This window comes from Diabrotica virgifera, chromosome 6 (assembly GCF_917563875.1).
Source record: "Diabrotica virgifera virgifera chromosome 6, PGI_DIABVI_V3a".
In the NCBI taxonomy this organism is placed as follows: Eukaryota; Metazoa; Arthropoda; class Insecta; order Coleoptera; family Chrysomelidae; genus Diabrotica; species Diabrotica virgifera.
Window position 1 is genome coordinate 228,793,436 of NC_065448.1, and position 23,070 is coordinate 228,816,505.

Below are 23,070 nucleotides of genomic sequence, written 5' to 3' on the forward strand. Positions count from 1 at the left end.
GGTTTTTTGCGACTTTCGTGACTGAGATAATGCACCAAAATTTGGTAATAAGTAGACCATGACATAAATAAGTAAAATCCCCAGAGCCGGAAACCAGTGTGGGGGACGAGGGTAGTTATATGGGGTCAAAGTCGCGGTTTTTATTATTTTTTTTTTGTGACGCTCATGATCGAGAAAGTTCACCAAAATATGGTAATAAGTATATCATGACGTAAGTAAGTACAATCTCCAGGGGCGGAACGTTGCGATTTTTGTGGCTTTCGTGATCGAGATAGTGAAGCAAAATTTGGGAGTAAGTAGATCATGACGTAACTAAGCAAAATCTCCAGGGTCGGAAACCAGAAATGGGGATGAGGGTAGTTTTAAGGGGTCAAAGTCACAGTTTGTATTTTTTTTTGTGACACATCACAACATTTAACCGCCACGCAGCGTTCCGCCCCTGGAGATTTTACTTAGTAATGTCATGATCTACGTATTCCCAAATTTTGGTGCACTATCTCCATCATGGGCGTCACAAAAAAAATAATAAAAACCGCGACTTTGACCCCTTATAACTACCCTCGCCCCCACTCTGGTTTCCGGCTGTTGGAGAAAGTCATGTGCACAACTAATTCAATATATCCCCGTATAGTTTTTCCATATTACTTATCACGCACAAAATCCGCTCCCAGCTCTTAGACTAAATATAAGGGACTGAAAATTCGTATACAGGTAAAACATTGTTGTATAAGTAAAATACAAGAACCTACAAAAATTAAAAAAATATAGAAAGAGCACGTTCGAGCACACAAGAGTAACTTTTTCTGAGAGATAAATGAATAAAGTAACAATAAAAAAATAGTTTAGCAACAATCCCGAACAATCCCAAAAGTTCTACTCTATTAAAATCTTTACAAATTCTTATTTTAGTGCTAATCTATCATCATCTTTACAATCAAATATTTTTTTTATCAAAAAAGGTACAACTATTTTTTTATAATATTGTAAATATACCTGTTCGCTTGACTTCCATTTCAAAAAAATATTAAATAACAGTTTTAGGTACACTTAAATTCACTTTGAAAGGGCACGGGCGCTGGTAAATTGCCTGAAACTACTGAGCGTAAGTTCGGTAAAGAAGTACAACTTTCGGTTTCAATTGTTCACTTCGAGGTGGGAGTTGAGTTCTAAGAACGATTTATTTTGTTTACCTAGTTATCTAGGTATTCGATGAGTGTCATTACAACCGATTATTTGAAGATGAATTTTATACCTTTTGCAATCATAGATTATGAAAAAGGACCACCGTGCGGCGTCACAACACAAGATTATTTTATGAAAGGACAGTTACATATTCTCAAAATCTAGACAATTATTACAATTAATTTCAGAGCGAAAACGTCTGCTAAAAAAGATTGTTTTACAAAATATTTTATTTTTACATTGTAATAATTTATTATGACCTCTGAGTTTGTGTCATATAAATATGTCAATGTATGTTTATTGTATTGTTCATTTTCTTCTTCTTCTTCCTAGTTTATAAATAGGCTCAATCCCTTTTTTACTTCGGTTGCTAGCCTCATTTTACATTGTCTGACCATTTTTTCCTCGGTCGTCCCAATGATCTTCTTCCATTTGGAGATGTGTCTCTTGCTATTCGTACTATTATATTTTCTGTCATTATTTGCATGTGTCGGTTCCATTCTATTTTGCTTCTTTTGGTCCGCATGTTTATTATTTTTCTTTTATGCCACATCTCGCTCGTATTTCCTCACTTCTTACTCTGTGAGCGGCCGTGGAGTAACGGCATAAACGCTGGCCTCATACGCCAGTAGACGTGGGTTCGAGCCCTGCCAAAGACAAACCATTGTCATTTCCAATAATGACAGGAGCCGTCTCACCGTGCCTCGGAGAGCACGTAAAGCCGTCGGTCCCCCTGGGCTTGTGTACATCGGCACTAGTTACTTAAAACAGGGTTAAAGATGTAAATGGCGCCGGAACTATCCGAAAGGATCTCCCCGGCAATACGATATTATATTATTATTATTACTTCTTACTGGGTGATTCGCCAAAATAGACAGCAATCTCGAGATAGAGAAATATTTTTTACAAAATGACCTATTCAAATAAAACCCATGATACCAGCAGAGATCATTTTTAAATATTTTCCGAAAAACGGAAATGTGACTTCGGAGTTGACTAAGTGTCCACGGTGTTGACGTAATTCTCTGTTAATTGAAATTTATGATCGTAACAATTAAATAAAAATTGGTATGTAATAAAACTATACAAAACATTTCTATTTTGATATAAACTACTACAGAAAAACATGAAAAATAGGTAAAATATCAATTGCGTCGGAGTTGATTTAGACCGGTATTCGTGTTGACAAAATGTTCCAATAAGTAGCCGTGTCTTGTCCGTTAAACTTCAAAAATGTAATCTGCTTTTGAACACAATCTTGGCATGTGCTTTCTATACATTCTTCTGTCTTTTTGCGCAACATAATGATTTGTTATCCGCTTCCACATATGAGCTACATGTTTTCACATAATGTGCATACATAGACAGATGTCTCTTTTATCAACATTAGAGAAGACTACCCAAAATGGTATATTCTCACAGAAATAAGCATAGCTGCTTAAAATATTACTTTCTTTCATAAAATCTTATTTAACGATTTTGGGGGTTTTCGCCTTCATTTTTCCGTCGTACTCCAGTGTATACGACCCATTTTCTACAAAAAGAAGATAATATTACCAATCCTACCGAAACTTCTTGAGAGCTTACCCAGTAACCCTTTTCCTATATCATACTAAATTTAAATTGTATTTTTTTAAATGACCGCTCCCACACTTTCAACAACTCCTAGGCACGTTCGTCAACTCAGAGGCACGACTGGGCTTCGGAGTTGATGGCTTCGGTGTTGATGATTTCATACATTTTTAATTCTACTTTCTACAAATATTAAAAATAATTCTGCTTTATTCATGGGGTGTCAAAAAAACTTTATAGCGCATACTTAAAAGAAAAACATATTAAAAAATTTAGCAAAATTAAGTTTTTAAGAAGGCTTCGGTGTTGACTGTATAAAAACATACGCTTAGCTTAAGACACCTTGAAAAATTTTCTATCGCTTAACGATATCATGTTCGTCCATTTTTTTTGTACAATTTGGGTTAGACTGAAGCGTTCCTCTCTTTTGTCAAGCTGCCTGCCATACAGTATAGTGCAGTTTGGCCTAAATTTTCATATATTTTCATGAAGCCTCGGTGTTGATGCACAAAGTTGGTTACAGTTTTTAGTAGTAGATTTTTATGGTTTTATTTTAAAAATGAAAGGTATTAATTTGACAGATTTAAATTACATTGGGTTTTTAATTATTTATTGATAAAATAATCTGCACTTTTGTAACTTTCCAGTGTGTAATACTATAAAACAGATCAAAAAACAAGGTGGGTTATAGCCTCGGAGTTGATATTTTGACATTAAAATTGCATAAATTGCTTGTAAAAATACTTTTTTTTTAATTATTGTTAAGTGGCGTACATTCATCTATTGTATAACTTAACTTTGGCAATATAATTTGAAACACAGTATGTAAAGGACTTAAGAAAAAAGCGAGTTACACAATATGTCGCTAATTTTGGCGAACCACCCTACTCTGCCTCTTAGAGTTTGGTTTGTTATTTTTTGTAAGACTTTCATTTCTGCTATTTCCAGCGGTCTTTGTATTTTCGCCGTATCTGATCTTGTTTCTGCTGTGTACGTCATTATCGGTCTTATTGTTGATTTATATAATATCTTGGTTTTCGTTTCCATTGTGACGTATTTGTTTCTCTAGATTGTGTTGTTGAGACATCCTGCTGCTCTGTTCGCCATGTTCAATTGTTTTTGTACTTATTCTTCCACTTTTCCGTAGCTTGACAGTTTTAGTACCAAGTACTCCGTTTCCATCACTTGTTTTATTATTGTGTTATTTACGACCAATTTACATCGTCTCGGTTCCGATGATATTGCTTGTATTGTTCATAATGCGCATAAGTCCAATTTTACAAATTTTTGTTATAGTGTCTAAGACATATAGTCTCTAGACATAGTCTCTAAGCATATACCCGAACTACTATATTCCCTAAAACGACACTCAATCCTAACTGCAAGACGCAAGGGTCTCGAAGGCTTAGTCTTGTTCTTGCTCAAGTCTTGCACGGTCAGTCTTGGTCTTGGTCTTGCTAAAATAAAGCAGTCTTGGTCTTGCGAAAACGCAAGAACAAGACCAAGACTGAAAGACCAAGACCGATTTTGGGCAACACTAGTTCGAACACTAATCAAAAATGGAATCAACTGATCAAATATTTAATTACTGTCACCAACCGTCAATTTTAACTTTGTTTGGTTTGCTGAAAACAATTGATTAAAATTATGAGAAGTATTAGTCAATTACATATGTTAATAATTGTTAGGTTAATTAATAATTTATAATTAATTAATCAATTATGTTAATTATCATAATGATAATTAACATAATTGATTATTATAATTATGTTAATTATCATAATGATAATTAACATAATTGATTACAATCAACTGATTGACGGGGTGTACGGTGATTGTACGAATGAGGGGTGTTGTTACTTGATGATTGTTAAGGGGACTTAATTAAAATCAACTTCTTGATTAGCGTTTGAACAACCGGCTCTAAGGCCTTTATTTTGAATATGAAGAATTTGAAACTGTTCATTAAATAAATAAATAATTATTATCTAGAAGGTGAAGTGCATATCGTTGATTGGGAAGAATAGTGTGATAAGTCAAAAATGGTTCATTTTTAGTTTATATCAACAAACTACTCAGAACGAATGGATCTATTATGGAGAAAAGTATTGTAAGTGCAGTTTAAACGACAAGCACTAGAGAGCTCTGTGACCAACTATGGCATCTCCCACTTCCACACAACTGCTGTGGAGAAGACTCGGGTAACTCAGTTGTCTACAGTTCGTGCTAAGCTTAGGTCATTTTTATTTAATCAATACTATTATAAGTCAAAATATTAACACTGCTTGCATGTTATTAGTGAATATTTTTGGAGAAAGAGAATTATATTTCAAAATATCATACTCTTATTTAACAGGCAAGCATTTATTTTTATTATAATTTTGGTCAGTATGATGATTACAAATAATATGATACTCTTGAATAAAATAAGTACACCTGTGGGCATTTTATCTTTATTTCATTTTGAGTTAACATAGTTTTGAATATAGTTTTGCCCTAAGTATAACGTGATATTTTTAGTTAACATTGTCTTCAACATAATTTAACTCAAATTCAAGAAATTATTTCGTTTTATCATTCTGTTCCTTAAAATATTTTTTCATACAAGATACTTAATAACGCATTTTTTTCACATACGCAGGAGAAAAAATTCGTGTTTGCAAATCCTTCTTTATGGCAACTCTTTGCATTAACTCTCAAGTAACTGAGGCCATTTTAGGCAAACAAAATAATGAAGTAAATGGAATAATACAGGCCGATAATCGAGGTAGACATGAAAAACATAGCAGTGTTCCTGAGGAGTTGAAAGAAGAGTGCGTAGTCATATTCGATCTATTTCTCGAATGGAGAGCCACCACTGCCGATCTCAATCAAAGAAAGAATACATTGAAGGAGGAAAACTATTGCCGACCTGCACAGAGATTATGAGCAGCGTTGTAAAGAACTCGGGAAACCTAACGTAAACTACTTGATGTACTCCAATATATTCAAAGTAGAATTTAATTTATCTTTTTTTACTCCAAAAAAAGATAAGTGTGATTTTTGCCAGGGTTTTACTAATGCCTCTGAGGTAGAAAAACAAGAACTTCAGGAACAGTACCATAACCATATTGAAGAAAAAGAACTGGCAAGAAAAGAGAAGGACATGGATAAAAACTCTCCGGATAAAATTGACGCTGTTTATGATATGCAGGCAGCATTGCCATGTTCACAAGGGGACTCGTTTTCTTTTTATTATGTATCAAAACTAAGTGTGTATAGTTTAGCCTTGTACGAGCATAAAAGTACGGAAGCAATGTGCTTTAGGTGGCACGAAGGTCTTGCTCACAGGGGTGCAAATGAAGTGGATTCGTGCGTTTGGAATTATTTGCAGTCTGTGAACGCCAAAAATACTGAAATGGTAGATGTTATATTTTATACTGATAACAGTGATAACTGTTTCGGACAAAATAAGAACCGCTTCGTATTTGCTTTATACATCTACGCAGTTTCTATTCTGGAAAATATTAGGTCCATCACCCATAAATTTTTAATTGGTGGTCATACTCAGAACGAGGGAGACCACGTTCATTCTGTTATTAGAACGTTCAATTTATAAAACATATATTGTTATAAAACGTTTACGTACCAGATAAATATGTAACATTGGTTAGACAAGCAAAGAAGCATGGAAATCCATTCAACGTACATGAAATGGGTCATGAGAATTTTTTTGATCTAAAACAACTATCAAGTGATATGGGCATGAAGGATTCTTTTAAGACGGAAGAAGGTGGGTCAGTCCCTCTCTCAGGAATATGCGTTTTAAAAGTTACCAAAGAAAACCCTAGTCACCTGCTATATAAAATGTCGTATAAAGAACAGGAATTTAAAACCATAAATGTTCTTCAAAGCAAACGACGATTTCCATCAGCACGTGACAATACTCTAAAACAAGCTTACAAGAAGAGAGTGGGAATAAGTGAAAAAAAGAAAGCTGGCCTGCTCTCTCTTTTTGAAAAGAAAAAAAATGTAGCGGTTATGCCACAATACTATAGGGATTTTTACGCTAACTTGTAGAAACGTTCATTTTTTTAATGGGAGCCCAAATTTTTTGTTTTTTTATATTGGTATTGTACTATAGCTGCGATTTTTTTCATTAATTGTTGTTTAAACTATAATAAAACATTTAAACTGTTCCGTTTTATTGTCCCTAATAACCTTATAATTGTGAAAGAGTACAAAATTTTTATAAAGAAAAGTATTATAACTCAAAATGGGGATGAAAAATATGAGTTGGGGGTGGTATATGAATTGGATATAGAATCCATATTTTCAGTTAATACTGTAAGTTTTAATTATTCTGATAAAAAGGATATTTAATATTGTATTGCTTAAGTAATCCGATCTCGTAACCCATCTCAATTTTTGATTGTCTTTTCTGTAAACTTAATGTTTTTGAAAAACCATACTATTCTTCAAAATCAACGATATATTTTATGTAGAAGTGTCTGTTTTTATTGTTGAAAGCCATTTTGTGTGCTGCTATCCGTTTGTCAAAGGCTCTGCCACTTTGACCGATGTAAGTTTTCGGACCGTCACCACAAGTTTAGGTTGTAAACACCACTTTGTAATTACTATCTCTTTCGGCTCTTATTGTTCTTAATGTATTTGCCTAAGTTCTTCCTAGTCCTGAAAGATGGTGTTATTCCTTTCTTTTTCATGTATCTGGTTATATTTGTTGATACCTTGCCTGTATTGTGATAAAGCAGAAGGTGCTGTGTTTTTGTGAAGGTGGATAGACTAATTTCAGGGGTTTCTTGTGGAGTTTTTTGTTTAAATTTCAAATTTGTCAGTCTGTAAGCTCTCATCAGGCTGTTGAGAATCAAAAATATATCTCGAGAATTAAAGTTAAGGACCTACAAAACCGTAATAAGGCCAGTCGTAACTTATGCATCTAAGACATGGACCAAATCAAAAAAACAGCAAGAAATACTATTAGTTTGGGAGCGAAAAGTGGTGCGCAAAATCTTTGGTGGGAAGAACGTAAAGGGTCAATGGATGCGAAGACCAAACAAGGAGCTATATCAAGAACCTAATATACTAGCAATAACAAGAGCTCAAATAATTATCTGGATAAGATTTTATCTGGATTACCTCTTCCTAATTTAATCTCGTACCAACAGAGTTAAACAGGAGAACAGAACTGGCATGGGCGACTTACGGGAAAACTAAGGGAAGTTATAAGATTAACTATTTCGATGTGCTTGAAAAGGAAGGTATTTGAACAGTGTGTACTTCCAGTCCTAACGTATGGGATACAAACACTGACCCTTACCAGAGAAGTAATCAATGTGATACAAGTGGCACAAAGACCTATAGGAGGTCAATGTTGAATGTCCCTCAGAGACAGAGTTTCAGATAAAATAGTTAGGAGCAAAACTGGTATCACGGGCACAGTTCAAAAAATTACAACGCTGAAATGAAACTAGGCGGTGCATGTTACTAGATTTAAACATGGAAGATGGAGAAAGAAAATTCTAGAATAGAGACCTAGACACAATGCTTATCGTAATGGAGGACGTTTTCCAACAAGGTGGTCTAGCACATCTAGCACAACTGTATTCAGGGTGCTCAAGATCCGATGCAATGGAATTATTTACAGGAGGCCTATGTTCAGCAGTGGACTCATAATGGCTGCTGATGATGACGATAATCATTCAGCTAGTTATAAATATTCGCTGTTGGCTAACTTGATAAAATAAAATTGCGCTAAACCCTATTGAAAGTAAAGACCTTTCTCCATGAACACCACATGCTGCAACATTCTTCAAAATTCGATCTGTCTATCTTCGAGCCTTAATCTATCCATCTTTGGATATATGCCTCCCCTTCTTTTTTCGACTGGTTTCTATCTAGCACTGAGTCATCCATCTGGATCCTACATGTTTTTGAGGTCGTCGCTCCATCTCATCTGAGGCCTGTCTGTTCCTCTTTTATGTTCCCATCCATCTGTCATCTCTTTGTCGGATGGTGTGACCTGCAAATTTCCTTAAGTCTTAGGTCTGTCCCTTAAGTCTTAAGTCTGTTCCTTAAGTCTTTCACTTTGGTTACTCCTCTGATCCAGACGTTTCATTTGTGATCTTTAAGTTTTATATGCAGCATCTGTCTATCCATCGATATTTGCGCTTTTGCCACTATCGATATTCTCGTTTGTAAGTGTCCTAACTTGGGAGCAATATGTGAAAAATTATGTGAATTACTTTGACAAAATTAATAAATGAGACTAAAACATAATAGTATATATACTTAATGTCTCTTACCTGAATCTTTCATTATCTTGGCTAACTCCATATTTTCCTTTGCGCTATCAATAGAAAGCAGCTGCATTGATTTTTCTGTACATGTATGGAGGGCTTCATAATAAGATTCCTTAAACATTGTAATACTTTAGATGTTTTAAATAACATTAGTATTAAATAGAAGAAGAAAATATTGAAGTGGACCATAAAAATTTCAATGGTGGACTTGAAATTTAAAAAAAGATCGCATATTTGGGGTGGAGCTAGTAAAAAACAGAGTTCAACGAAAATTTAAGAAGAGAATACAATGAAAGAAATATTTTGTTACTTTACGTACATGAAATTTATACTTACCCCTTCTTTACTGAAATAGTAGTTTTGAGTAATCGGAGGCTCAGTCACTTCAACATAGTCAGTTCCCCATTCTTTTGAGCAATAACCTAAAATATAGAATTAGAGTGTTATCCTCGGAGCTATAATCAAAATTTAAAAGCACCACTAATAAAGCTTTCGCAAAAAAACACAATAAAAAGTTTTGATCATGTTACGGGTGCAAGAACCCCACCATCTAGATGTAGATGGAGTTAAAGCGGTAAACAACGGCAATTTTACAAAAAACTATATTCTTCATGGAAGGAAGGAACACTTTAGATATCGAGGTAGCTAGATTGACAGCAGAGTTGAAAGTGATGAGCTTTTGACCAGAATAAAACTTGCACGAAAAAGATTTATTAGCTGGCGTTCTGTATTGGTGCAGTAGAAGTCTGTAATTGACTACACGTCTAAGGGCCGGTTGTTCAAACGCTAATCAGCAATGATCACTATCAAATATTTAATTACTGTCACAACTGTCAATGTCAACTTTGGTTGGGTTGCTGAAAACATAAATGATTATAATTATGAGATTAGTTGATCAATTAACATAACAATTATGAACATAATTGATTAAATAATTTCATAATTGTAGTCAATAATTATGTTTTCAGCAACACAATCAAAGTTGACATTGACAGTTGTGACAGTAATTAAATATTTGATAATGATCATTTTTGATCAGTGTTCGAACAACCGGCCCTAAGAGTGTTGAAGTGCTACGTCTGGTTATGTTTTCCATATTTTGCGGTATTTTGCCAGTTATTAGCGCGCTCGTCACTGTATTTGATGTAACAGTTACCTAGCAAGAATCATTGAATATGGTTACTTGCGTAATTTGAGAAAACGGGTGCGTAAATATGAAAGGGTAATAGAGGAATGTTAGATGCATCCGAAGCGCATCGAATCGATTTACTAGACGAAGAGCTAGAGCCGAAAAATCATCGTCATAAGTAATATGGAGTTTTTCCTGTGAAATGTGTCCATTGAATATTGACAATTATGACCCCTTTCAGGCTGACACCTCAGTGGATACAAGAAGTAGTAATAAGGGATGAAAGGGGAAAGTTAGTGCAGTCATTAAAGGTTTTCACCTCCTATATTGCTAAACTTTCATCGATTTGCATGAAAATTGGTAACTAGCTGGAGCAGGGGTCACCAATTAGCGGACCGCGGTCCGCATCCGGACCGTGGGCTAGTTTTGTGCGGACCGTGAATTAGGGATGGCGGTTTTTAACAAAAAACCGGTTTTCGGTTATACCGTTTTTTTTTTGCTTACGGTTTAACCTGGCGGTTATAACCGGCCAAAAAACCGGTTTTTGGAAAAACTGGTTTTTGGTTTTTTTAATCCAACAAGTTACAAAGTTACATGTACAATTACAATTTTCCTCTCCTCCCAAAATCAAAAAATTCCCCAACCATTTCAACTTATAAAAACTTTCCCAGACTCTTTGAAATGGGATTTAAAAAATAATATCAACATATATATTTTACTTAAAAATAAATTGGATAAAGCAATAAATCTTTTATTTTGCTACCATCAAAAAAAAATTATCATGTATTACTTTTAACACGTTTGTATATATTTCTAGAATAGGTACATTTTAACTCATTTAATACTTCCTGTATGGGTGTGTCGTTTTAAAAACGTAGGGAAATTCTTGGAGATTCGTATTCGTAAGGCAGAGCATTATTTTTGGTAATCAGATAAAATCGTTCACCGACTTTCAATGTCAAGAGTTAAGAGTTTAGTGTGAAAAATAGATGATGTTTGGCTTGCGTCTAATTCAAACAGACACTTCTTATGTAGATATTATGATTACAAATACCTTTTCAAGGAAATATTAAATAAAACTTAATAACTGATGCTGCTGGCTGATGTGAGATTGCACTTTCAGTTCACTTCTGTATTTATAAAGTAAAATAAAATTTGAATTATGGTTTTGTTTGGAATAGTTACTTGAGAATAATAATTATGATTGGGATCCCAAATAATACCTAACCTAATCCTGATCACCGTAAAAACCTAATAACCGGTTTTTTCTTTAAAAAGAGAAAGCCGGTTTTAACCGGGACAAAAAAATAACCGGTAAAACCGGTTATTGCGAAGTAAAAAAACCGGTTTTAGGTTTAAACCGGTAGGTTTTTCCCATCCCTACCGTGAATCAATTCAGAATATACCTAGTGTTTGGCAATTTTGAAAATGTTTGGCCATGAAATTGTGTATTATGATTGGCTTAACTTATGTGTGCGAAGCCGCTTTATCAAGAATGAACTTTATTAAAAATCGGTAGAGATCTCACTTAACAGATGAATATCTTAACTCCCTAATATAATGAGAATCAGTTGCACTATACTCACTCCAAACTTCAGACAGGTTGTACATAACAAAAATGTCATGTTTCTCTCTGATAATTTTAGTTTTGTAAAGAGTTTTTCCCCTTATTGTTGCACGTACTAATCATTAATTTTGAAAGTAAGTAAACAGTAATATAAAATAAATTGTCATGTGCATTTTTTATATTCATTTCCTCTCTACTATATTATGTTAAGTAGGAGTACTTTGCAGATGTGCATTTAATTAAAATAATTTTCAGATTTAATAAGTTCGCAACAAACACCTTGTATTGAAACTAATGTTAAAAAATATAACATGTTAATTAGCATTTTGTACTATGATTATTTATTTTAAATTCCTCAGTTTCTTTTCTACAAAACTGAAGATGTCTAAAAACTTCATTAGCATTCAAAATATAAATTCCTAACTTTTAAAATATTCTCATCAGTATTGAATTTTTCCCGAGTGACACTCTGACAGTTTTAATTTCACGAGCCGAAGGCGAGTGAAATTATGTCAAAGTGTCACGAGAGCAAAAATTCTATATTAATTTCAGAGGTCGAGTGCAATTTGTTGCGATTATTTCATGAATAAAACTGTTCAAAACCAAAATTGTATTGTAATTTATTTATGTAAGTACTATTAAACACACAGTTTTTATAAATATTTGACGATTGAAAGTCATCACTTTTATAATTATTAAAACATTAATTGTCATTAATGTCACTGAATGTATTTTTTCGTAGCAACGAAAAGTATCTGACGTAATATACCTAACGACGGGAGATTATCAAAAATTATCGATTTAATTCAGATTTCTGTAGCTTTCTATTGGTCAGAATCTCCTATGAATGAAATAATCAGTAACAATTTACAATACTGATAACATCGAAACAATACAAAATGAATTTATATTTTATTTATTGTACCAGGACAACTTACAGAAAAGTATACAGTAACCAAAAACAATCAGATATTATTAGTTTTCCTTTCGATATTATTAGTCCATGGCATGTGTGAGGTCACTTTCGTATGAAAAATGTTTCGGACTCGAAATCTTTGGGGATTCCTGTTCAAAAATGTCCCCTTTAAACAAATCAGAAGGGTGCCGGGTAAAACAATTTTTTTAAGTAAATTCAAAATTAACTTTTTGCCCAAAAATGCATTTTTGGGTTTCTTGGGTGATTATAAACAAAAAAAGTCTCTTGTCATATTTCTGAAAACTTGATAGTTTTCGAGTTATAAGCGATTTAAAATCTGAAAAATGCAAAAATATGCATTAGGGATGCTTGAAAACGCTTAATAAAATGACAGATCTTTTTTGTTTAAGATCACCCAAAAATGCTAAAAACATAGTTTCGGGGGCAAAAAATGTGATATTTTAAATTTGTTAAAAAAAATGTTAAACAATTTCTGCCCAAGAATTTCGCCCCGTACCCTTCTGATTTGTTTATAGGGGATATTTTTTAACAAGAATCCGCAAAGAAACCGAATCAGAACAGCCAGACACAGGCGGCATAAATCCGGACCCCGGTGTGTTATAGGTTTTCGAAACGGACCCTCAGGGAAACTAATTGGTGACCCCTGAGCTAGAGCATACCTCAAGAAACAAAACTGATTTGGTGCCAACTTGCACTTTTACCCTGGTGGTGGATACCACCCCTCCCCAGGAGTAAAAAGTATTTTATAAAAAATAGCCCCACAAATCGATAGAGGGACAAATTTTAAGCAAAATTTGTTATATATATCATGTTATTAAAATAAGTCAATACTTTTTGAGTTATTAAAGATCAAAGATTTGTCTATTTAACCCTGCTGTCCCGTTCGAGTCAACTACACAAATGTACTGTTCGGGTCAATATGACCCAACTATGGTTTACGCTCTTTAATCGAAATAAAATAAGCTTATGGTGATAAATAAAACTTTATTAACAACAAATTATGGTCAACTAAACAAAAATTATGTTGTTAACGTAAATTAAACCCTATTAACAAAAATAAAAGGTATTTTTTTCTTTCAAAAAAGCCTAGTAACAAATATCTACAAAAATTTAATTCAGTTTACAACTGGGACAGTAATAAAAAGAATGGATTTTACAAATATGTTGATGATAATATACAACATAATAATTAGTATTGTTATCGTTTCTAGGACAAGTTTACAGCGCGAGCGTGCTCGTTTAGTGCGCGGAGTTAGATTGTCCATAGACGGTTCACTAGAATTTCCATCTTATCTACTTGTCGCTCGTGTCCTTTTTACCAGTTCGTGAGTGCCTATCAAATGATGACTGGTTTCATTAGTTTTTTCCCAATTCCTCAGGAAAAATTCGTCGTTTTGCCAGTTTATTTATTGATGACAATAACACGAACGCGTTGTAGGCAGAAATGTCTAGCAGATTATAAAAAACAATCATTGGCCAACGATTTTTCTCTTCTCACATATATACGTGCCAACAAACTAATCTAGAGTAGGTGTCCACTGTTCCCTTAGTGGAATTGTAATCTAAAATAATTTGGGTCTTGTTCATTTGATCAAAGTGATGCATGATGCATCGATTCATGACGCAAAGTACTCATAAGAACAACATTTTTATTATTTTTAGGAATATTGTCAACAACAGTGGTATCTTGCGTGAAGCAAAACAGGCGAGCTATGAACTTCTTTATTCGCGATTTTTTGCTGAAAGCTCCGGTTTATTTTACTTATAGTCCCCGGCATTGTATCTACTTTGTTTTAGAAGAAATTGTCCTAAATTTTACGATGTAAAAAAGTTATTACACGTAATTTTGTGGTCTTCCAAATCTCACAATAAAGCACTGCTGTTTCGGCAAAGTGCCTTTCTCAAGTCATTCACTTGAGAAAGGCACTTTGCCGAAACAGTTGTAGTAATAACATAGTTGTAATAAATTTTGTGGAAGTATAGAAAAACAAACGTTTTTCAGTGTTTTATTGTGAGATAAAATGAACTTCCATCAAGTAACGGTCGAATCCATCAATTAGTCTTCCAAATCACTACTCAAGTCACACATCACACGCATTCCTGTATAGATTTGCAATTTTACAGCATAAGACGTTTTACTGTTCATATAATTATATAAAACGCAAAATTTTTTGCCATATTTCTCTGGCTTGCTTGGAATGTACCATTTGAAGGGAGAGCGGTCTCTAAAGGGGCATTTATTTGCTTATCGGCGGTAACATTTTCATCAGAGTTAAAAAAATTTGGCATATTTTCAACCTATGTTTCCTAAATTTCACGAATTGCAGCAAGTTTATCAAAACGTCTCCCATCCTGTCTAGTAGTTTTGTTATCAAAAGTATTACTTGAAACTTTTTTGTAAATATATCAAGCGACATATATTTTATTAAAATATACTACGACCCGTTTCTTAATTCCACAAACTTTTAGTTGATTCACCATGGGACTTCTAAACTCGAGCTAAAAATAAAAGACCAATGTGCGCTTGGAAACCAACTTTATTCATGTCTTTCCAGTTGGTTCCAAATACATGCTGTCCGTCCATGTTGGTCATGTTTATAATTCGTTTTGCAACAACGTCCAGCTATACTACAGATTATTTTACTAGTTCTAGCTTGCAGAAACCTATTTTTATATACAAACGTATCTTGCTGGCAAGCACACAGTTACTGCTAAAATAGAATACTGCCAACTAAACACACATACACAGACAATTTAGACGGTTTAAATACGCGGGTCATATTGACCCGAACGTACCCTAGGTAACAATTTCATTTTTATAAAAAACATGAGGAAGTTGATTGTTTATCTCGTATGAAATTGAAAGACCTCATATTAGGTAATAAAGTCACGAAACACCAAATCGTTACGCCGCGTAATAATTTGTAAAATAGGAAATACATTATTTTTTGGGTCAAATAGACCCGAACAGGACAGCAGGGTTAATAGCACATGCGTGAAGATACGGATGATAAAAAGAACATATCAATTAATTGTATGTTAGTAAAATATTACTTTTTATTATTTCGATATTTAATTAAATTTTTTCTATCAATATAAACTGAATATGTCCAGAAACTTGGGATGTCCAATGGGGGTACATTTGATATATTTGAATACATTTTTTGCTATATTTACAATATCGAAATATTATAAAAATAATATTTTACTAAGATACAGTTAATTCATATGTTCTTTTTATCATCCGTAACTTCACGCATGTGCTCTTAAATAGAGAAATCTTTGATCTTTAATAACTCAAAAAGTATTGATTTATTTTAATATCATGATATAACAAATTTTACTTAAAATTTGTCCCTCTATCGATTTGTGGGATTATTTTTAATAAAATAGTTTTTACCCCCGAGAAGGGATGGTACCCCCCCGGGTAAAAGTGCAAGTTGGCAGCAAATCGGTTTAATTTATTGAGGTATGCTCTAGCTAGTTACCAATTTTCATGCAAATCGATGGAGGTTTAACAAAATAGGAGGTGAAATCCTTTAATGACTACACTAACTTTCCCCTTTCATCCCTTATTACAACTTCCTGTATCCACTGAGGTGTCAGCCTGAAAGAGGTAATAATTATCAGTATACAATGGACACATTTCACATGCCAAACTCCATATTATTTATGACGATGATTTTTCGGCTGTAGCTCTTAGACCATACGTAGTCATTATTTACAATCCAAATGAAGATACTAACAATAGTGATCCTAAGTATGGAACTAATTTTTGATGACAATGTAAAGTACTATGTTTTGATTATATCATTAATGCCTGGTTGCGCCAACAGATCTTAAGCATAAGACGTGCCTTAAGTTCCGCTTACGAAACCAGTCAATCGGATGATGTAGAATTGTAGAAGAAGACATAAAGTTCAGTGCAAGGACAGGAAGAAATGGAAAGAGACATGACACCATCAAAGACACACAGCAAGCTACAAATGACAGAGGAGTAATCCACCTCATACAAGAGGCTAGAAGTTAGCTAGAATCCCAAAGGATTGTAATGCCTGATGAATGAATGAGTGAATTGTATAAAGACGGAATGGGAGGTTTCATCGCCGCCGGTTCATCGCCGCCGGTTCATCGCCGCCGGTTCATCGCCGCCAGTTCATCGCCAGTCCATTTCATCGCCGTCCGTTTCATCGCCAGTTAGTCAGTTGATTTTGTATTATGGGAGATGACACGACACGACGTTAAATTCAGTTCAAAACTGATGACAATTAAAAAGATAAAAAATATTAATGTATTAATTTACTGTTCTATTTCTACTTCCCCTACATTTGATACTCAATAGTATTAAATTTGTAGTGTTAAATGGCCTTGTAGAAATATATATATTCAAATTTATGCAATGTCAGGTTAGGTTTGGTTAGGTCGTTAGGTCATTTACTAGAATTCCTAATTAATATTAAAAATAAATAATAAATGTAACTGTAGAAAATTGGTCGGATATTTAGAAATAAATCAGTTAACGATTAATTAACTGGCGATTAATCTGCCGGCGATGAATCGGCCTGCGATGAACTGGCTGCGATGAACTGGCGGCGATGAAACGTCCTAGACCGGTCTAAGATGAATGAAAATTCATTATCAGTCAAAACAGTATTTTTGCACGTTTCTAACAGTACTACAAATATTGAAAGAAGTTGATAGAATTTTTCTCAACACAGCGGGCCGTTTAAGTCAAAGCTTTTATCTTCTTTTTTCTTCATGTACAATGTCCATTTAGAACGTTGGTTACCCTCATTATTTTATTTACTGCCACCCTAAATAGCATGCTTTTATTAACCCCATACCAATCTCGCAAGTTCTTAAACCATGAAATTCTTCTTCGTCTTGGACTGCGTTTGCCTGCTATTTTTCCTTGCATAATATGTAGTTTGCAGCAACCTATATTTGGGACCTCTCATTACATGTCCGAAATACTCCAGCTTTCTCTGCTTGATGCTTTTTATTATCTCAGTAGTCTTGCTGATACGTTTTAATATTGTGGAGTTTAGAATCTTCTCCACCCAGGAAACTTTTAAAACTTGTCTAGAAGCACCACATTTCGAAAGCCTCAAGGCGATTTAGGCCGATTTTATTCACAGTTCAGGACTCGTCACCATAAAATGATACCGAGAACACATAGCAGCGAAGCTTCATCTTTCATCCTTAATCAAAAATAGTCGAAATTTCGGTAAATATAGTTAACTTGCAATCTTACTTGGAAGTTTCCTAGACAAAAAGACCAACATTGAAATTGAACAATACAACTCTGAAGACCTTGCGAAAAAAAACCAACCAAGAAGAAGACAACAGATGAGATGGGTTGATGATATTAAATGAGCAGCCGGGACAAATTGGAAATGGTGCTCAGGATGGAGACTGAGTTGGGAGAGGCCTATGTCCAAACGTGGACACTAGAAGGCTAAGAAGAAGAAAAATATACTTTACTTACCATAACCTATCATGAATAAAATCACCACACAAAATAATCCTGTTCCCATACTAACTTTTAATTTCATTAGTGAAAATTTACATGCAATATTTTTTGCAAATGAAGCGAATGATGTTTGAATGATATACATATAAGATATTTTTGATAAAAAAGGTCATGAGTGATTTTCATAAAAAACCTTTTTGTTTACTTTCTATGCTATCAAAGTAGAATTCCTAATATAAACAAATACAATGTAATGAATAAAACAGCAGTTTCTAGAATCGTTTAATTTTTATCAAAATCCTTTTCAATTTTGTGCGTGTGTAAATAGTGCGTGTGAAGCATGCGTCTGTGTTACTTATGCATATATAGTCCAGGCTGTATGCTCGCCCTCGTTGGGTAAATTACTCCGAATCGTTTTTGGCACAAACTTACCCACAAAGAGGTCCTTATAACAAATCCACAAGTTGCCAAGCGGTACCACGGTCGAAAAATTGTTTAAAATTTTCATTTTCGTTTTCAGCACCATCAAAAACATACAGTGTAACTAAAATTGGCCATTCACCTCTCCATGGTCAATATCTCGAGAAATAAGCGATTTTTGGGAATGTGTCGCTCGTCTGTTATTATTATGGAAGTCAGAAAGTGACTAAGTGAAAGCTTAAATCCCCTAAATGGTCCTGAAAAAAATTTATGGTTATTTTGTTACAACGCTGTAATTTTTAATTATTAGCAATGGTATGGTATAACTAGACCCAAACCCAGAGATCCAAAGTGAAAGTTAGCCTCTAACACGAGATTGTATATATATATATGGTCCACATGTTGTTCAGTAAAAATTTACACCATCTTAAGCGTCCGGTTTGGGTGGGAGATGGGAGAGAAGTCGGAAAATTAGTAGTTTTTATTAACTTCTTTCGTCAATATTTCTAAAACTATACTTAAATGAGTAAAAAATGTTCTACACAAGAATGGTCTACATAAAATTTAAAACAAAACAGGTGCTATACATAATTGTTACAAAATCAACGGTTTCAGAGTTACGGGGGGTGAAAAGTGGAGGTATTCGACACTTTTTATATTTTTTGGGCAATTGGAAATGGATAACGTGATGAAAAGCCATGATCTCGTATTTGAGGTCCGACGACGGCAGGTGTGCGAGATAGCTGAGACAGTAGGCATGCTAAAAAATCCCGTTTGGTCACAAAAGACAACAAGCGCAATCGTGATACCACTTCAATGCCATTGCAATGGCCAATTGAAACCTCCATATTCTGGGTATAGAAATTTTTTTGAAGAAAAGAATTACTAAATATGGGAAAATAGGAGAGAAGAGATTTAAGACAAAAATGAAGAGTGGCTTAGCTCAGAAGGAAAAATCAAAAGGGCAGAGAGACACTAAATCTCATGTGAGTATTCGGGCTAGCTGCAATACACCGAATATTAGCTTTAGAGATATAAAAGGAAACTTTTGATAATGAAAAGATAGTAACTAGGAAGAAATTGAGACCTGTTAATACAAAAACTTAATACAACTAGGTAAGACCACTGGAGATATACCGAGATAGAAGGGACTATAAGGAGAGAAGAAAATTAGCGCCAACTCGGACAGCTCAACTTCTGGGGCGCAGTATTTGAAAGCTCACTCTACTTAACTATAGCGAAAAAGAAAAAAATAAAAAATAACGAACGACAGGAATTAATGACACTGGTCACGACCATCTGAAACACAAACTTACTAAATACTGATGAAATTTTATTTATTATTAAAATTATTATTACTGATGAAAGAAATTTTATTTAACAGAATTGTGTTTTGTAAATAAAATTTTCTATTTCAGTGGCCGATGGTCTGTTAGTGATAGGCCCTTGAAGAAACGTCAACCTCACCACCCAAAAGCATCATCAATTGCCCAAAAAATATAAAAAGTGTCGAAAACCTCCACTTTTCACCCTCCGTAACTCTGTAACCGTTGATTTTATAATAAGTATGTATCGGACCTTTTTTTGTTTAAAATTTTATGTAGAACATTTTCGTATAGAACATTGTTTACGCTAAAGTATAATTTTAGAAATATTGACGAAAAACGTAAAAAAAACTGTTAATTTTCGGACTTTTCCCCCATCTCCCCCACCAAACCGGACGCTCAAAATGGTGTAACTTTTTACTGAACAACATGTGGACCATATTATAGAACAATTTGGTGTTGCAGGAAAACTCTTACTTTGGATGTTTGGGTTATACCTTTTTTGGACCAATTATACTATACTACCTCGGTAACTTTGGAACCGTTTATTTTAGAAGGATTATGCATAAAACCTTTTTTATTTCAAATTTAATGTAGAACATTTTTGTATAGAAGGCTGTTCATGCTAAACCGCAAGGTTTTAGAAATATTGACGAAAAACTTAAAAAACTACGAATTTACCGATTTTTGACCCCCCTCTCCCCCCCAAACCCGTCGCTCAAAATGGTGTGACTTTTTTCTGAACATTATGTGGACCATAATATAGAATTTGGTGTTGGAGGAAAACTTTCACTTAAAACTTCCCCTGTTCCAGTGTTCCCATACATCAAATTGTGTCCGACTAAACACTTTCCCTCCCGAAGGGAGGAAAAAGCACTTTACTCTCATGTTATACAAATGATTTTTCCACCTACCTCTACCGAAAGTATACTTTTCCGGACCTGATTGTAGGGAGCAAAGTTGTACTTTTCCTCCCTAGGGAGGAAAATATTTTTCCTCCCTAGGGAGGAAAAGTAAAACTGACGTCATGGTATTTCATTCATGAAATATAACTTATTGACGCCCTGTACAATATCTATTTTCTATTACGTAAGTATCTATACATTTTAACGTTTATTTATAATACACCCTGTATTTCGCAGAATGGTAAAAAGCAGTAAATTGATATTTTGATTTAACAATGTTTACATTAATAATTTGACTTATATTTGACAGTTGACAGTTATATTGTACCTACTTGTTGTTAGTTTTAGTTCTAATAAATTTTGTTGGTTAACATAAATAAATTAAGTAAAAATGAAAAAATTACTTGTTATTTGAGGAAGGTGGAAAAACCATATGTATAACATGGGAGTAAAGTGCCTTTTCCTCCCTTGAATGATTACTGCCCTCCGCTACGCGTCGGGCAGTAAACTTCATTCTCGGGAGGAAAAGTAGCACTTTCCTCCCTTGTTATACAAATAGCTATTTCACCTCCCTAAAAATATAAGTAGATAATTTTTTCATAATTTATTTATATAACTAACAAAATTTATTAGCAAACAAAAAATAACTAAGTACAGTATATAGGTAAGCGTACACTGCCGTACACAGGGCCGCATCGGATTAATTTTTCATACTGCGTCCACTGTATCGGATTGCTAATGCCACTTCATTCGGAGTTTATTGTGATTGTAGGTACCTGCGGAAAGTGTTAAATTTGTGAAAATGGAGGAAAGCGATGAAGAACAACTCATTATTGCTTGTTTGTTAGCAGAAGAGGAAGAAAAAAAAAATCTAGAAAAAGGAAGCATACAAAAATGATTAAAAATATTAAATCTTTTATTAAAATGCCGGGGCAATCGACATTTTTAAACTTTGGTTTTTTCAGAACACCCTAATAAATAACAAAATAAAATGTAGAATAAAATGGAATGGATTAAAATAAAAATTTACCAACTTACCATTTTGTTTTAATATTCTTCCAATTTCCTCCCAGATATTATCACTTTTTTGTTTGATTTGCATAATTAGGGTGTGCTAAGTTATATAGATCTTCATGTTCTTGCACAACTCTAATTATTAATCGTGATACGTCCAAGATGCAAAAAAGGTGTTGACAAGACGATCGTCAAATGCAAATAGCCGTAGATTTAGCTCCCGCTGGACCAAGGGAAATTCCGAACACAGCGCACGGGGTGCGTCCCTTGATGGGCATTTCGAATGACTCATCGGCACACATCGCAAGAGTTGCCTCTCGAAGCAACCCTTCGGCATTGCCGATGATGCGATTCGTACGATGCGGATCAGTGGACGCAGTTACATAAGTAGTCCATTCTTTCACGGCTTTTGCTCTAAATTTTAAAGAACCGCTTGGATTGACATGAAATTTGGCATACGCATAGCTTACATGACAAAGAAAAAAAGTGATATTATGCCGATGTGTGCTTTTGCTCTGAGGGCGACTTTCACCCCCTCTTGCGGGTGAAAAAATATAAGTCTAAAATAAGTCCGGAAATTGATAAACTGACTAATTTTAAGTAACTTTTGTTCTGTAGAGCTTTTTCGCTAACTCAACACTTTTCGAGTTATTTGCGAGTGAATATGTTTATTTTTCAACAAAATAATTACATTTTTATAGGGGTTTTTGCAAATAACTCAAAAAGTAAGTATTTTGTCGAAAAAAACTTTCTTATCAAAAATATAGCTTTTAAAACAATAAAAAAATGGTGTACGCGTTAGGTCTCTGGACCTCGTAAAACCAGAGTTATAGCCAATGAAAAATAGATTCATATTCCCAAATTTCAAATAGAATATTTCGAAGTGAAATATCCAAAAAATTAAGCACTTTTTGGGGAAAACCCATTATAACTTTTTTAAAGTGTTTAAAGGAAGCTTTGTTTTTGTTTTTATAATAAGTTTCTAGCATTAAATTTAAACAACTTACGCTCAAAATAAAGTTGGTCGATTTTGTTTTGGCAAAAAAAATCGGGAAGACCGCCCCCTAATTAGCAACTTAAATAAAATTAATCGTTACTGCTCCACAAATTATTTTACTTATGTTGTGTTTATATGATCTGCAAGTTTCATCGAAAATAAGCAAATGCTTCTTTTGGAAAAAAATTTGGTTTTAAAGTAAAATTTTTAAAAATTTTAATTTTGAAAAATATGCTTTTTTTCAAAATAA

The 23,070-nt window shown here is 34.0% G+C and overlaps 1 protein-coding gene across 1 annotated transcript in view; it reads right to left on the reverse strand.

Annotated features, from left to right (window-relative positions):
* Positions 1-18,332, reverse strand: part of LOC126886771 (macrophage mannose receptor 1-like) — a 31,890-nt gene extending 13,558 nt beyond the window's left edge. The window contains exons 1-3 of the mRNA XM_050653795.1: positions 18,175-18,332; positions 9,390-9,475; positions 9,057-9,165 (exon numbers count right to left, since the gene is read on the reverse strand). Coding sequence (XP_050509752.1) covers positions 9,057-9,165; positions 9,390-9,475; positions 18,175-18,304 — 325 coding nt within the window. The 5' untranslated portion in view covers positions 18,305-18,332. The remainder of the gene's footprint in view (positions 1-9,056; positions 9,166-9,389; positions 9,476-18,174) is intronic.
* Positions 18,333-23,070: the final 4,738 nt, after the last annotated feature.